General features: G+C 38.1%; 1 protein-coding gene across 12 annotated transcripts in view; it reads left to right on the top strand.

The window, feature by feature from the left end:
• Nucleotides 1-16,462, top strand: part of LOC100145148 (uncharacterized) — a 118,125-nt gene extending 101,663 nt beyond the window's left edge. For 7 of the 12 annotated variants that reach the window (XM_012964280.3, XM_018094539.2, XM_012964283.3 and 4 more), the window contains 5 exons: nucleotides 2,482-2,554; nucleotides 5,391-5,594; nucleotides 11,611-11,820; nucleotides 14,336-15,064; nucleotides 15,347-16,462. In XM_012964280.3, coding sequence (XP_012819734.1) covers nucleotides 2,482-2,554; nucleotides 5,391-5,594; nucleotides 11,611-11,820; nucleotides 14,336-15,064; nucleotides 15,347-15,402 — 1,272 coding nt within the window. In that variant the 3' untranslated portion in view covers nucleotides 15,403-16,462. 12 annotated transcript variants of the gene reach the window in all.
• Nucleotides 16,463-17,664: the final 1,202 nt, after the last annotated feature.

Below are 17,664 nucleotides of genomic sequence, written 5' to 3'. Positions count from 1 at the left end.
TACAAAAGTATCAAAGAGACAAAAGTAAAGAGGTCCCTGTCCTATAGACTGTATCTACTGTCTGTAAGTAGAATCCTGTTATTTACTAATTTCCTTTTCCACAACTTACAGTGGCTTGCAAAAGTATTTGGCCCCCTTAAACTTTTCCACATTTTGTCACATTACAGCCACAAACATGAATCAATTTTATTGGAATTCCATGTGAAAGACCAATACAAAGTGGTGTACACGTGAGAAGTGGAAGGAAAATCATACATGATTCCAAACATTTTTTACAAATAAATAACTGCAAAGTGGGGTGTGCGTAATTATTCAGCCCCCTGAGTCAATACTTTGTAGAACCCCCTTTTGCTGCAATTACAGCTGCCAGGCTTTTAGGGTATGTCTCTACCAGCTTTGCACATCTACAGACTGAAATCCTTGCCCATTCTTCTTTGCAAAACAGCTCCAGCTCAGTCAGATTAGATGGACAGCGTTTGGGAACAGCAGTTTTCAGATCTTGCCACAGATTCTCGATTGGATTTAGATTTGGACTTTGACTGGGCCATTCTAACACATGGATATGTTTTGGTTTAAACCATTCCATTGTTGCCCTGGCTTTATGTTTAGGGTCGTTGTCCTGCTGGAAGGTGAACCTCCGCCCCAGTCTCAAGTCTTTTGCAACACTTTTAGGCATTTTACAGAAAAGTCATAAAAACCACTAACTTTAGGAAAGCTTTGCAGATTGGTGCTTTGGTGTAGAAAGGACTTTTTACCAATTTTACACATGTGTTTGATATAAGCAGGTATAACGCAGATACAGTCCGTTCTGTAACATATGCCAAGCAAAGCAATAACCATAAGAAAGCAATAACCTAATCTCCCCTTGTGGCAGTTCCCTATTGTACCAGTTTTAAAGCACTCACAAAAACTTTTACATTATATCAGCAGACAAAACGTAAGTCCAATCAAAAAGGCAAACCTTTGAAAAAAGTCTTATTACGTACACAAACACGAGCTTTGACAACCCACAAGATGTACCATACTGAGAGGAAGTGACATGTTTCCACAATATGCACATGCAATAAATATATAAAGGGGGGAAAGTAAGGCAATGTACAAAGGTCCTAGCTGATCACTTTTTGGCATATTGTGTAAAAAGGGAAATGTATTCTTTAATGAGATAGGTCTAATGTGAATTGAAACTACAAAACCTTATACATTTTTATTGCTGTATACAGAGTTGGTGGCATCTGAAGAAAAGCAGTTCTGTCAATCAAAGTTTAGGGCACTGGTATGCAGGGTGAAATTGTAAAGTAGAAAAATAGCGCCTATACTCACAGATTATAACATGAGTAACACCCCCTATGGTCGGGGTCCTGCTGCTTGCTGCTCCCTACTCCCTACCTCCCCCCCCAAGTGCTACTGAGATGGTCAGCACATCGCTAGCACCCCCCCCCCGCGACAAGTGCTGCCGCTGCTACTGATATGGTCGGGGTCCTGCTGCTCCCTACCTCTTATGCTGCTCCAGTTTCCAACTGGCCAGCCCTCGGCCATCGGAGGTGATCCGAGGTGGCTCTGCTACTGCTGCGTCTGCACCTAGCACCTGCACCTAGCACCCCCCCAACAAGCGCCGGCGCTGCTACTGAAATGCTCGGCACATCAGAGTAGCACGACAAGCGCCGGGGCTGCTATTCTATTGAGCTGGTGCTGCTGGTCCCTACCTCTTGTGCTGCTGCTCCCTGTCTCCAAAGCCACAGCCTGGGCAGCCCTCGGCCATCGGAGGAAGGAGATGATCTGCACTTCAGGCATGCCTGCACAACTGGAGACACGGAGCAGCAGCACAAGAGGTAGGGAGCAGCAGGACCCCGACCATATCAGTAGCAGCGGCAGCACTTGTCGCGCGGGGGGGGTGCTAGCGATGTGCTGACCATCTCAGTAGCAGCGCCGGCACTTGTCTTATTGGTTGCTAGCATCTGCACAGGTGCTACCGATGTGCTGACCACAGTTGCGGCGCTTACTTTCCATGCCTATTTCCATGACCATTCCACCCCTACAACATATCTTTTGCCCACAAAATATTAAGACAATGTGGTTTACAAGGACGCCAAGTGTTGTTCACGCAGTCCTGGTGTCCTGAGAAAAACCGTTTAAGGTTAAAGGACCTGTGCAGATGCTAGCAACCAATAAGAATTTGAGCTTCACCTGTCAATCAAAACCCGACTCCGACTTAGAGCTCAGTGAGATACAGAGTCAAAGAATGTGTGCAGCCAGTCAGATACAGAAAAGCATACTATAGCAATGAAACGATTCATAACTTTTAATCAATCATATTTACAAAGTTGACTGTTGTAATGAGATCAACCTTATATCAAAAAAAAACTTTAATGATAGTTCCCCTTTAAGTAGGCAGAAACAGTAAATGCATGTGCCTCTTCTGTTAGTTTTCTGTTTGTTTTACTTTTTGTTTTACTTGCATTTGTGTTTTATTTCATTATACAGACAGAAACATCAGATTCATACAAAAAGAACAAGAAGCATGAATACAAGGATAAAGAATACCCAGAAAACAAAGGTATTTGTTGAAGGACGAAGTGAAAATACAACATTGCTAATGCTTAATGCTAGTTTCTCAATAACCATTTTGTTGCTTTGGCTTTCCTAGGGAACAGTGGTAACAAAGCTTAAAGGAGCAGTTTTAGTTTAAAAATCAAACTGGGTAAAATAGATAGGCTGCGCAAAACAATGAAAACTTTGAGGCAAACTTTTCTCACCCCCATCCAGAAGCCTGTTACTCTGAATGATCTTTATCTAAAACTTCTGACAAGCAGCAGTAGAGAATACTGCTCTGATTGGTGGGAGATTCAGTGCTTTGCTCACTGTAGCTGCTTATCAGAAGTTCTAGGCATCGGGCACAGCCTTCCAGATGGTGGTGAGTAAAATTATTTTAGGTTCCAACTCCATGCTGTTTATGTATTCAACCTAGCCCCAGAGTAAAGCCGCCTTTTGTCTGCAGCTGTAGCCTTTTTCTTTTCCTGAAGTTATCGGCAGTGCCGTAACTCTTCAAGGCAGGAGGATCCAAGGGTCCTCCATCCACCTTTCCCTAATCTGCAGCTACCAACATTATATATTTATGTAGAGTTCACAGGGGGTCACGTTGAGTGTCCTTTTATTAATTATTTGATTATTGAAACTTAGCAGTAGCTGCTGCATTTCCCACCCTAGGCCTATATTCGAGTCAATACGTTTTTCCAGTTTTCTTAGGTAAAGTTAGGTAACTTGGCTTATGTTCAGGTATATACGGTAATCTGTAAGGGCTGGAGTGGGCAGATGTCTAACATAATGGGAAGAACACTACTTCCTCCTTTACAGCTCTCTAAGTTTTTAGAGAAGTGTGAATTGTTGTGAATTGTTGTGAAACCCCTGGGGTAAGGGGATGCCGTTTTGCCATCCTATCCTTAACACGGTGGTTTCACAGTAGTTCACACTTCCAGTCATGTACTTTAAAAGATTAACACCTGCATCAATGATTATCATGGTACCATTGTGACTGGATCATACTTTCTTATATCTGTCAGTTTTAGCCAAAACCTAACTGAATAAGTTCAATGGAACCATTGTGATTGGATGTCTGTGACTTAACTACCCTCAGGGGGTTAAATGCCGGGGAATTCTCTACCAGTCACTTGGATGAATGGTGAAACATTTTCCAAAAAAACTCAGAAAAATCCAATTATTTTAGACTTAATTTTGCTAGATGTAATAAAAGTATAATGTACTGTTACCCTGTGCTGGTAAAAGTTGCATGTTTTTCTTTAGAACCACAACTAAAGTTTATAAAATACCCTGCTGTGTAGCCATGTGGACAGCCATTAAAGCTGCAAAAAAGGAGAAGAGGCACAGGTTACATACCGTTGTAGTCTACAGAGCTGATCTGCTATGTAACCTGCGCCTTTTGTGCTTGAATGGCTGCCCAGTTGCTACACAGCAACTTGTAGGGGTTTAAAATTAACTTTTGGTATGACATAGACATTGATATTCTGAGACAATTTGCAATTGTTTTTCATTCTTTATTCTTTGGTTTTTTCCATTATTTAGCTCTTTATTTAGCAGCTCTCCAGTTTGCAAATTCAGCAGCTATCTGGTTGCTAGGGTATCATTGCCTTAGCAACAAGGCAGTGATTTGAATGAGAGACTGGAAGATGAATAGCAGAGGGGCTAAAATGATAGCTAAGGAACAAAAAGTAACAATATTATAAAATTGTAATTGTAAGCTTCCAAAGCAGTAGGGTTTGGCGACCCCTATTTGAGAACTGGAAAGATGTAGATGAGAAATGCAAATACTAAAAAAAAAAAAAAAAACTATAGAACATAAAAAAAATACCAGAAAAAAATTCCAGGACTTTGATTTTGCTAGATGACACTGTCTATGAGATATTTGTTACCTAAAGAAAATGTGATAGAACTTTCTCAACACAAGCAGATATGCTGACACATATGGCACTGTGTCAAGTAGCTGTGTGATGAATACTGTAACAGAAAGTTGGCAGTATTTTCCTATTTGGAGCATGTAGAGGGTATACATGTATGCAAACCCCTATAACATCATGGCTGATATTTCATATAGTTACATAGGGTTGAAAAAAGACCAGAGTCCATCAAGTTCAACCCAAGCAAACCCAGCACACACAAACCTATACTGACCTATCTATACACTCACATACATAAACTAAATATACAACCACTAATACTAACTGTAGATATTAGTATCACAATAGCCGTGGATATTTTGCTTCTGCAAAAACTCCAGGCCCCTCCAAAAAATCCAGGCCCCTCTTAAAGGCATTAACAGAATCTGCCATTACCACATCTCTAGGAAGGGCATTCCACAGCCTCATTGCCCTCACCGTGAAAAACCACCTACGCTGCTTCAAATGGAAGCTCCGTTCCTCTAATCTAAAGGGGTGGCCTCTGGTGCATTGATCGTTTTTAGGGGTGTTCTGTTTTCCCATATCTGCCTATATTCCCCTCTAATGTACTTGTATAGAGTAATCATGTCCCCTCGCAACCGCCTCTTTTCCAGAGAAAACAACCCCAACCTCGACAGTCTAACCTCATAGTTGAAATCTTCCATCCCCTTTACCAGTTTAGTTGCACATCTCTGCACTCTCTCCAGCTCATTAATATCCTTCTTAAGGACTGGAGCCCAAAACTGCACAGCATACTCAAGGTGAGGCCTTACCAGGGACCTATAAAGAGGCAAAATAATTATTCATCAACTAATTGTTTTTTTATAGAAATATTGCAGAATGCAAAGTAGTAAGGAGCTTTTTGTTTAATTGACCTAACAAAAGAGTAGCCACACATAAGCACTGAGCAACAATTTATTTATTTTATTTGTGTGCTTTAAGGTCATAAAAGGAGAAAAAGAAAATCTCCATGGAAAGAAAATCAAACATATTTTGCTGCTATTGCTTCCTGCTCAGATGAGGTATTGAAACCAGACTCAGATGGAAATTCAGCCACAGCAGAGGAATGCAAAGAAAGCTCAAAAGCATTGAGATCTTCTATGGATATTTTGTCTTCCTTCACTTTGTTTTCCGACGCAGCATCTGGTAACAAACAACATACTGGTTGAAGAGTTGCATTTCATATATAAACTTTCATTAAGTTTATATGATATGTGAATTCCTATTTCAGATTGTCATAAAGGGGTAATTTAATTCTATGCTCACGTGTTGTCTCTTTTTAGACCACTTTAGTGCCTCTTCAACAGTATTAAACAGTTACCCACTTAATCAGCCTTTATTTATCAGATAGCTCTTCTATGGATGTTCTCTAATTCCATAATCTAGATTACCAGTGCTTTGTAAAGAATACAAGTTAACCTCTCAGCATATGAATGTTTATCCCTTTCAATGTAGGTGAACACCTTGGTGACCCTTCCATCTGCTAATTTGCAGTGCTTGCTGTAGTTTATTATCTAAAAGTAACGCTGTTTCCTTATTATCAAGTATTTGACAGACTTTTTTCTATCTGTCTATCTGCAAGGGTGACACATCCTGAAAGGATTTAATGTTCTGAACAGTTTTGTGTCATCAGAAAACACTGTGGCACCCCCCTCAAAGAATTTTTCTCCAAGTAAAGAATGCTTCATTGATAACCACCCTTTGTGCACGATTCTTTAGCCAGTTTTCTATCTAAGCACAAACAACATAAGCAAATCCAACAGACCTTATTTTAGAGAATAAACACCACTGTTCAAGTTCCTACTTACTCTATTATTAAAAACAAGTACATGTGTTTGACTTACTACATTACAAAAGCAAGCTCAGGTGTTTGTCTTGATTTGTCCTTCATAAATCCAAGCTAATTACTACTTACAATGCCTTTCTTATAATCTTTAATGTGGTTCATAATAATTTCATACTACATATCCTAAATTGACAGGCCTTTAATTAAAGTAATTTATAGGCCTAGTCACTAGTTAAAAACCATTTGGAGGTTTTAACTGCAGTGATGTGTTAGGGTCCCTTTCATTATGGGTAGCACTGGGTATAAACTGTCAAGTACCTACAGTTTTGTCAGGTCTAATACTAAAGAAGGGATAAGTCAGTGCAGCACTCTACATGTTGCAATTCTGCACTGCTCCATCATTTTTGGTGAACTATAAGGCTTACAGCAAGTTTGCCAGAAGTTGCATTACTTTGCAGTAACCCTCAGTTTGAGGTGGATGGGGTGTGATCAATTGCACCTAAACACACAGAATTAATAGAACCACTGGGATTCCAGTGGAGCTTGCTGCTTGCGGCTCTGTAAGTGATTGCTCTTTAAGTGGGTGCTCTGGAGGTATAAACCACAGGAGTTTTAAACTAAGGGAGTTTAAAACAAGTTACAAAGTTACAATTTATTTTGATTCTTTTTTTCCCCTGGTTTTGTTTAACGATTTTTCTTTAACTGGGAGCATGAGTGGCAGCAAGATTAAAGGTCTGACTCACTGTGTGCCACATGTATGCAGTTTTGTAACAACAGTTCCAAAGTGCTTACCTCTGTTGTGGATGGTAGCAAATTGCCACTTTAGAGGCTTTGTGTTAGAGCCCTAGAGCAACAAGTTGCAACATTGTGCTCAATTGATAATCATAATAGTAGTCTCTTGCTCAGTGAGCAGGAGGTAGCAAGGTTAGATAGTTTAGGGGAGGAAAACAGCAGCAGGGTGATGAGGCAGTAAGCTGGGTGACAGAAAATCTAGTGTGGGGAAAAGGGAGCATCCCAACAGACTTGCCAGGTTGTGTGAAGAAGATGGGAGCATGAACTCTGGAGTGGCAGTTCTAGAGGCTGATCTTTCTAACAGCCAGGAGACCAGTTTTTCTAGTATTGGTGAGGAGGAGAGCAGAGCTCGGTCTAACAGATTGTGCTTATAGGGGATTCAATTGTTAGGAAAGTGGACAGGGTTATCTGTCGCCTGGATCACTACGGCCAAACAGTTTGCAGTCTTCCTGGTGCCAGGATTCGGCATGTGGTTGATAAATTGTTGGGTGTGGCTGGGTATGACCCAACTGTCTTGGTACACATTGGTACTAATTGGTACTAAAATGAATGGTAGGTGGAGGACCTTAAAGATATAAGCTCTAAGGAAAGGTCCTCCAATGTTATGTTTTCTAAAGTTTTGCCTGTACCACATGCAAGTTTAGGGAGAGAGCAGTAGCTTAGGGAGCTGAATGTGTGCCTTAAGTCTTGGTGTAGGTTTGGGTTCCTAGAGCACTGGGCTGATTTTAGTTTGTGGTACAATCTATATAACTGTAATTGATTGCACCTCAATGGAGTGGGTCCACTGTGCTAGGGGAGAGAATGGCTAAGGGGCTGGAGGAGTGTTTAAACTAGACAAGGGGCGGGTGGGAGGTGAGCTAGAGTTTTATGGAAAAGCTAATGTAGATGGGGCAGTGGGATTAGCAAGGGGTCATTGGGGAGGAGTGAGTGAGGGAGGCATACAGTTTACCAACTAAGGAGCTTCCTCTGTTAAAAAGGAAACAGCCTAATATTAACCTTAGATCTATCTTTGTTACCTAATGTAAATATCTGAGGAAGAAATAGTAATCTCCACTGCTTGCTGGCTAATGCACGGAGCTTGTCAGGTAAATAAGAAGAACTGGAGTCTATTGCATGTACTGAAAATTATGATTCAATTGGTATCACTGAGACCTGGTGGGATGAAACATGCAACTGGACTGTGAATTTAAATGGTTACGCCCTTTTTAGGAGGTACAGAGGTATTGAAAAGGTGGAGGGGTTTGTCTTTGCTAGTGTGGAATGCCTTTGGGTAAAGATTTTAGCAGGGCTAAAGGTTACAAAGAAAATTATCATTGGTGTATGCTATCCCCATATAAGTGAGGAGGATGTGACCCAGCTACTATTGCAAATAGAGGAGGCTTCACAATTAGTTGTTATTATGAGGGACTTTAACTATCCATACATTTACTGGAGTAATGGGGTGGCCAAGTCAGAAAAAGTAGGCTTGTAAATATGCTAAATTACAACTTTTTACTTAAGGCAGTTCAAGAATCTACTAGGAATGATTCTCTTTTGGACCTGGTAAAATCTAATAATACTGAACTCATCTTTAACATTTGTGTGGGTGAAGTTAGGGAACAGTAATCATAACATGGTCTCCCTTGAGATAATGTTGCAGATAGCAAGTATACAGGTCAGTATATTTCCATTGTAAGCAAGGAAAGATATAGCAAAGGAAAACTTTTATGGCTGAATAAAAGTGTTAAGGTCCCCATATACGGGCCGATTGTAGCTGCCGATATCGGTCCCCTTGGACCGATTTGGCAGCTTATCGACCCATGTAGGTGCAGAAACGAGGGGCCTGGCCGACCGATATCTGGCCTGAAATTGGGCAGATATCGATCGGGCAGGTTTGGCCAAACGATCGAATTCGCCTACATGTTATCTGATATCGCCCACCCGTAGGTGGGGATATCAGGTGAAGATCATCTCGCTTGGCGACATCGCCAAGCGAGCGGATCTGCCCTTGTATTGGCAGCTTTAGTGTTGAGGTTGGTAAGAAAAAACATGCTTTTAAAACATTAGCTGGGACAGCAGAAACTTTCATTCGGTACAAGGAAGCAAGTAAAGCATGCGAAAAAGCTAGGCAAGCTAAAATAGAGATGGAAAGGGGTATTGCAGCTAGGAGTAAAAGTAATCCAAAATTATTTTTTAAATATGTAAATAGTAAAAAAATGAAGGGTGAGACCCTTATTATCATAGGAGGGTCACATGGTTGATGAGAACCAAAGGAGGACGACAAGGAAAAAGCAGAAATTCTGAACTCTTTTTTTCATCGTTCTACACAACTGAGGAGCCGGCTAATTTAAGGTTTTTCCTTTTAATAGACCAGTTCTAGTAATATAACTACTGATGCATGGTTCACTCAGGAGGAAATTCAAAAGAGACTTGAACATGTAATGATAAACAAAGGTCCAGGACCACCATCCAGTCCTGGATTTTTGCATTTAAACGAGCTTAATGCTGTGATTGCCAAACCTCTTCACTTAATTTTTCAGGATTCATTGAGGTCTAGCATGGTGCAGAGAGACTGGCGAATTGCTAATTTGGTGCCGTTATTCATAAATGGATCCCATTCTCAGCCTGAAAACTATAGGCCTGTTAATCTGACATCCGTGGTAGGAAAGCTTTTGGAAGGGGTAATAAAGGGATACTTGATTATGTTCTAAATCGCATTACAATAAGTTTGTGCCAGCATGGTTTTATGCATAACAGATCTTGGCAGACTAATTTCATTGCATTTTTTGGGCTTTACTTACATATTTGATACAGTATAGCACAGAAGGGAAATTATAAAATTGAGGCATATTGACCTAGAACATAATATTTTTAATTGGATAGAACATTTTCTGAATGGGCCAGTGTTGTTAGTGAAGTACTGCAGGGGTCAGTCCTTGGTCCTTTGCTTTTTAACTTGTTTATTAATGACCTGGAGGTGGGCATACAAAGTACTGTTGTGCAAAACTATAAGTTTTTGATACAGGATGCTGGCACTTTGCAGAGCGATTTGACAAAATTGGAAAACTAGGCAGCAAAATGAAAATGAGGTTCAATGCAAAGTTATGCACTTTGGTAGAAATAATATAAACGTGAGTTGTACACTAAATTGTAGTGTGTTGGGGGGATGCTTAATTGAAAAGGATCTGGGGATTTTTGTTGATAACAAGTTGTCTAATTCCATGCTGAATGACACTAATGTCATTCAGTGGCTACTAAAGCAAATAAAGTGCTGTAAAAAAATCAGATTGACTCAATGGGTGAAAACATTATTTTGCCTCTTTATAGTTCCCTGGTAAGGCCTCGCCTTTAGTATGCAGTGCAGTTTTGGGCTTAAGTTCATAGACTGTCAAGGATGGGGTTGTTGTTCTGGAAAAGAGGCGCTTGCGAGGGGACATGATTACTCTGTACAAGTACGTTAGAGAGGATTATAGGCAGATAAGTGAACGTTCTTTTTTCCCATAAAAACAATCAACGCACCAGAGGCCACCCCTTTAGATTAGAGGAACGGAACTTTCATTTGAGGCAGCGTAGGTGGTTTTTCACGATGAGGGCAGTGAGGTTGTGGAGTGCCCTTCCTAGCGATGTTGTAATGGCAGGTTCTGTTAATGTCTTTAAGAGGGGCTTGGATGATTTCTTGAACAAGCATAGTATCCATGGTTATTGTGATACTAAAATCTACAGTTAGTATTGATGTTGGTATATATGGTTTATGTATGCAAGTGTATAGATAGGTCAGTATAGGTTTGTGCGTGATGGGTTTACTTGGAAGGGTTGAACAAGACACTAGTCTTTTCAACGCTATGTAACTATGTAGCTAATATGGTTTTCTTTTATTGTTTTAACGTTAAAATATTAAATTGTTAAAATATTGTAAATACAGGTAGTTTTGTTTTTTTTTTAAATTAACTTCTTTACTCACCTAAAGATTAGAATAATAAATCCATAGTTGTTCATATTCTGTATTGTAGATCATGTGAAGGGTAAGTATTGTTCATTTTAACATGTGTTTGGCCCCCTCTAAAATCCAGTTGGTATAATGGTTTATAACTAGTGTGAAGTAAGAGAAACTGTGTCTTTGGTGGCTAAGCTCTGAAATATGTTAAGCCTAAGGGGTATATTTATCATGCTGTGAAAGCATTACCGGTGATGTTGCTCATAAGATGCGTTGCTTTGGTTTATAATTTTATTATTGAAATCTAATTGCTGGTTGGTTGCCCTGGGAAACATCACCGGTAATTCTTCATTCCACTTTTTACACAGCATGATAAATATACCCCTAATTGTGACAGTATTCTTGATTAAACAAATATTTACAGAGCCGCTTATAACTGAAGTAGTAAAGTGCCGAAATCAAAACAAAAAGTATTTCCAAGCAAACTGCATTCATTTTTTTTTTGGAAGCAAATAGACATATAAAAAATAGAGAAAATATATGTAGTAGGTAATTACACTGGTGATGGTTTATTTTTCTCTTAGTATAACTCTTCAGTACACTGTGTATGTACTATGTGCATATAGCTGTTTATTACTGACTATCAACATTTATTTTTCTATTTGAAAAAGAGTTTAAAAGTGAAACCAGAAAAGCAATACAGGATAAACAGTACTTGGCCCATTGCTCATCTGTCTCTGTCAGCGAGGAGTTTAAAGAATCTTCATTTGATACAAGAGAAGCCCCAGAAGCTGATGACGAGAATAAAAACAGTGTTAAGACATCAGAACAGATCCAGTCAAGACCTGCCTGGGTCTGCAGGACCAAAAGTACTGGTAAATGTAATTATTCAGTCATCATTGTGTAAAATTACAAGAAATTGTGCAGTATTTATATACATATTTATGTTCCCTAAATGTTGAATATTTAACTGTAATATAAATATAACCACAATGTCTTCAGTCTCCCAATCAGACTTTTGAAGCGCAAGACTGTACAGTCACTACCAGGCATAAGTATAAATCTACATTAAACTTGCTAAACTTGCATTTTAACTAACTGTTAAATCCTGGTTTTGTCACCATTGCTTGCATTTGATCCTGCATTATAATTATTATATATTGACATTAGGAAAATGAAAGGGGTCAGGTATTTGACCCCTGATATAGCTCATTTAAGCTTGTAGAGAGAGGAAGTTTTACTGGATGTGTTTTTTTCTTTAGGTTATAAAGAACTGCATAGTAAGTTAAAGTAAAAGTAAATATGAAGTAGTCCTGCAGTTCCAAATTGGCAGATCTAGGCAGGCATGTTTTTTTAATATGAAAGAATCTTCCAGCGACTTCAGTGAAAACAGAACTTAAAATCTCTCAGAGACACTGTCCCTGCTTTATTGAAAGAAAAAGTTTTACAGACAACTAAGTAGTAGTAGTGTTTCCTCACTGATTATGTTGTTGGTCATACTTCTCTACTTCTAATGTCTTGGTAACAGTGTCTGGACTGCAAAGTTATATTTGCTTGTAAAGGGGTGTTTTGTTTTTTTATTTTTAGCAATATGAAAGCTAAAAAAGTGGTACAGGTATGGGATCCCTTTATCTGGAAACCAGTTATTCAAAAAGTTCCGAATTACAGAAAGGCCATTTCCCTAGACTCCATTATAAGCAAATTTTTAAAAATGATTACATTTTTCTCTGTAATAATAAAACAGTACCTTGTACTTAATCCTAACTAAGATATATTTTTTAATAATTATATTAAATATATCTTAATATATATATTTAACATTCCTTACTGGAGGAAAATTCAATATATATTCAATATATAAATGATTTGTACATACCTCCCAACAGTTCGAAAATGGAAAGAGGGGCAAAAAGAAATGCTGCGCATAGCGCGGTGAAGTTTTTTATTGACCACACCCATCTTTGCAAACACATCCCCTAAATACCACTCCCTTTGACTAAATTTGCCAGATTATCTAAAGTTTGAACACATTTCTCGGGGTTTTGGGGTCTTGTTTTATATGTTTTGTTAAAAAAAAAAAAAAGCTGACATTGCCCTTTTAGGCTGCAAGTCTCAGTTCCCTGTGAGAAATGTGAGAAACAATGTATCTAAATGCAGCTGAAGCTTGTTTAACTTTCTGTGCTCTCTGCCAAAAAATTTGTATCTTTTTAGCATTCATTGCAGGAGATCAAAGGGAAATGAGGGACATAACAGTAAGAATCCAGGACTGCGGGTTGAGCTGTCAAAACAGGGACTGTCCCACGAAAATTGGGACAGTTGGGAGCTATGTTTTTAGCAGACTTAAGTTATGGAGATCCAAATTACGAAAAGATCCCTTATCTGGAAAACCCCAGGTCTCAAGCATTCTGGATAACAGGTCCCATAAATGTAATATATGGGCAAAATAATCTTTTAATGATTTGTGGGAAAACCCCAAATCATTAAAAGAAGCAAAATTGTATTTATGAGCAAATATGCTGCAATTAGGGCATATATTTGTAATGCTTTTATAAAATTGATAACAGTTTTGTTGATTGCATCAGATTTATTTCAGAATTTAAAAAAAATATACAGTATATTTAAAAAATTATATTGAAATTTAATTTCAATATAATTGTGTCTATGCTTAAACAAGAACTCTAAAAATTAATATGGCTAGTAATGCTATATTTTATATAATAAAACTGACTGCACTAGCCAAAAGTACTAATGATATAGGTATTTACATTTGTCATAGGAGCTCCTCATGCTGGATTCTGTTAGAACTGCCTGGGACAGTGCACATTCTCAGTGTGCTCTGAACAGCTGTTGAGAAGCTAAGCTTAGGGATTATTGCAAATTATCAAGCAGAAAATTTGGCTGGCCTGTCATATAACTGATGCTACAGGTCTGATTGAATTCTGATGCTAATTGCACTGGTTTCAGAGCTGCCATGTTATGTGAGCGCGAATGAATTACTAATCAGCCTTATACTGTGACATTTCAAATCTATATATAGAGTATATTGTGAGTCGATCCCTAAGCTCTGTAACTGACAGCAGCATAGAGCATCTGCAGTGAATCAGCAGAAAAGAACATGGGGAGCTACAGGGAGCATCTTTGTAGGTGCAGATCTTCCTTTCTAGAGGGCTATGGTTGCCTTGGGCTGGTATAGAAGCCCAAAACATATTGTACAACATTTTAGCCTATTTCTTTAGTTAAGCTTTAGTTCTCCTTTAAGCCTGCATTTTAAACAAGTGTAATTTTTTATATTAGGTAGCCATTAATGCAACTGTAGATACCTCACATAAAGGCCTATAAGCAATAAAATAAAGCAAATCTAAATGCTAAATCTGGTAAATATTGTTTATTTTTTAGGCTACAGAAATACTAAATGGGAATCACTGTTTGCAAATGATGCATCTTCTCAGAAACCATTAACTCCATTCAAATGGGGTTCAAAGTTGACATCTTCATTTGATAGTACAAATATAAATCCTGCAGATGAACAGTCAAAAAGAAGAGCCTCTACAGAACTTCTGTCATCGTTTACCTTGTTTAATCGGGGGAACAGCACTGACCAAACACATAACAGTGATCCATCATGGACAAGACTTTCAAGTCCACCTTCAGAAGATAACTCTAGCAACTCACATAAAGGCAAAGATAATTGTAAAGAAAAAGACCTGGAAGATAATGAAGATTATTGTGCAGCTGATTCCTCCTGTTCTGTCACCTGTGATATGGATGCATATGTAACTCCAGTTAAAGATCAAATTTATGTTTCAGTAACCCATAGTAATTTAAGCAATCCTCTGGGTGATATAGATATGACAAAAAAACCTAACCAAATCACAGCTGGGCAAAGTGCAGACTTTCAATTAGAAAGAGATGAGAAGACAGAAACAGAACAGGATTTGTGTAAAAAATCTTGTGCACAATATCTAGATATTGAGGATGCCACTACCAGCACCCCACAGGCAAACATTGCTCACACAGAAAGCACACCACTTACTCCAGAGCTGCTTCAGCTTCTTAAAGGCAAAGATGTGAATCTTATTACTGAAACTCTGAAGACCATTTCTCCTTTTTATCCTGCTCTTCAAAGTAAGTTTCTTATATTTGTATAACTCATGTAGTATACACACCCTTAAGTGAGTTTAGAGTTGATTTATTTTCCATTCAGTGACCCTAGAATTAAGTTTAGGATAAATATATTTCCCTTGCAATGTTACCTGATCTTTATCACAGCAAGTCTATATGATCTGTTATATAAAAACCTTTAATATTCTGCTTGACTGCATCCTATCAGATTTTTTGTCAAGATTGTTTGAATGTTGCTAAAACCAGCTAAAAACTGGTCTCTTCTTTTATTTTTGTTTTATCTAGAGGTCAATCTTGAAGAGTTGGCAAAGGTTATAAGTGAAACTGGAGCATTAGAGTGATGCATACTGCAAGAAAAACAAGAGAGATGAAATGCAGTCCTCAAACAATATTGTGTAGCTTGTTCTCAAGCAACATCTATAACAGATTATCAGTACTACTTTGTGCGCCAACAGCATGTCTTAACCATATGATCTTTTTTTTGTTTTTAATTTCTGCAAGCTGTTTGGTGTCATAGAATGTGACAGTAAATCTTTCTGAACCTACCTAAATGGCAACAAGTTTCAGAATTGGCTTGTTTGTTGGATATGTGTGCTTTATGTCCAAGAGAATATGCTATTTGTGCATAGTGAGCCACAAAAGAAGCCCCATTCTAAAGCAGCTGCAACTGTATAAACATGAAGGCAAATAACACATTATCAGAAGACCTTGTTGCTGCCTTGGCAGACAAAACTGTATTGCAGTTATCTACTAAGTAATGTGTGTAAGCGCTGACAAGGTTGAGTCCTGATGTACTGTGTTTGGAATAAACTTGGCCTGCTGTTTAACTAGACCAAATTATTTTTGGAAATAAAGCAATTCGGTGTGGCATCAACCCAATTTGAAATTATGATAATGCTCCATGAGATTCTCTCAGTCAAGACTGCTTAACATTATGCTTGTATGCATTTTTTTTGACTGCTTGAAGATTTAAGTATGTCTCACAAACACATTGTGTTTGCTTATTATAATGGCTTAAGCCATTATGAACCAATCAACATTTCATTGACTGTGTTTTCATGTCACATTCCAAGATGCATTTCTGCTACAGTGGATTAAAACAAGAGGTAAAAGGTTCATCAAAAGCCTGCTTGTGTTGCTGTATGATGCCATCTCCTGAAAACAGTAAAACTGAAACCGAATGATAGCATAATTGATTTACAGTAGTACTGATGTTACTTGTAAATTTAGTTCTGAGTTCCTTGCTTAGTAAAATTTATAAAGAAGAGGTTATTACACTGCACAAAAAAAATATAAAAAGTTTTAATGTAATGAGTCATTTGTTTTTTTTTATAACATTTATCGGTGCTTATATTTTTGTTTTCCTACATTTGATATGCATTAAAGTATGTCCAAAGTCCCTTTCCATTGTGTATAATTAGTACATAAAAGAATGGTTTAGTCTTTTCCATAAGTATTATTGACACTGAAGGTTGAGGCAGTTCTCTAAATAAACTGTGTTATTAAAATTAGCGAACTGCATTTTTTGCAAATTCACACATCTACTTAAAAAGGAGTTGGGTTGGAAAAGCTCATATTGTTTTCAAGGTAAAATATTACTGCTCCAGTAAGTTCAGCAATGTTATTTAATTTAAGATTTTAGAATATTTGATGGTCTTACGGATCATTTGTGCCAACCCCTTGAAATAACAGATACATTTTTATCAAAACCACATATCTTTTTTTTTTTTTTTTTTTTTTTTTGTAACTTCTTTTTATTAAACATAATACATAGTTTCAGTCAAAGAAAACATGTAATATAGGTATGGTATGTCTTTATTGATAAGTAGGTTTTGGTTAGGTAGGAAAAGGGAAGAGAGGGATTAGTAACTGAGGGAATAAATTGAGGTAAGGAGATAATACCAGTTAAGTCCATTGTCTATAAGCAATATTGCCTTATTTTAAGATGAGGTCTTTTTTTTTTTCCCTTTTTGTTGGTTATTGTTGTTGGCCATCTTGCGGGGGGGGGGGGTACTGTAGTTTCACGGTATATGTTCCATTGTACCTATATTTTATTGTATTGCTCCTTTTTGTTAGTCATTTCAGGCTGCCATTTGTTCTATTGAGGCTCTTACGTCCATGTTTTGTAGTATTTGTTTAATTTCGAAGGGGACTCCTGTTTTCCTCCCTTTTGCTATGAGTGTGGTGGTCACATTTAAAATGTGGAATAGGCGTTTTCTTTGGGGGTTAGGGATAGTTTCCAGGAAATGCATTATCAGTGCTGCTTCTGGTGTTTTTGGTAAGTTTATTTGTTAGTCCTTCGTTATTATTATAAAGACTTGTTGCCATATGTTCCTTACTCTTGGGCAGTGCCACCACATGTGTATCAAAGTCCCTTGGTGGTCACATCCTCTCCAGCACGTGGTGGGATATGTTGCTGAGATGTGGTGTAGTCGATATGGTGTTAACTGCCATCAATATAAGAGGTTTTTGGCTGACTTTAGGTGGTTTGTGCATCTAGTTGCTCTAGTTGTTATAGAAAAGATCCTATCCCATTGTTCTGAGGTAAGTTCCGTTTGTAAGTCCAGTTCCCATTTTTGCATACCGGTAAATGGATACTTGTA

Source organism: Xenopus tropicalis, chromosome 6, assembly GCF_000004195.4.
Source record: "Xenopus tropicalis strain Nigerian chromosome 6, UCB_Xtro_10.0, whole genome shotgun sequence".
Lineage (NCBI taxonomy): Eukaryota > Metazoa > Chordata > Amphibia > Anura > Pipidae > Xenopus > Xenopus tropicalis.
Note: the sequence above shows the minus strand (reverse complement) of the source record. Positions and strands in the feature narration are given on the sequence as shown.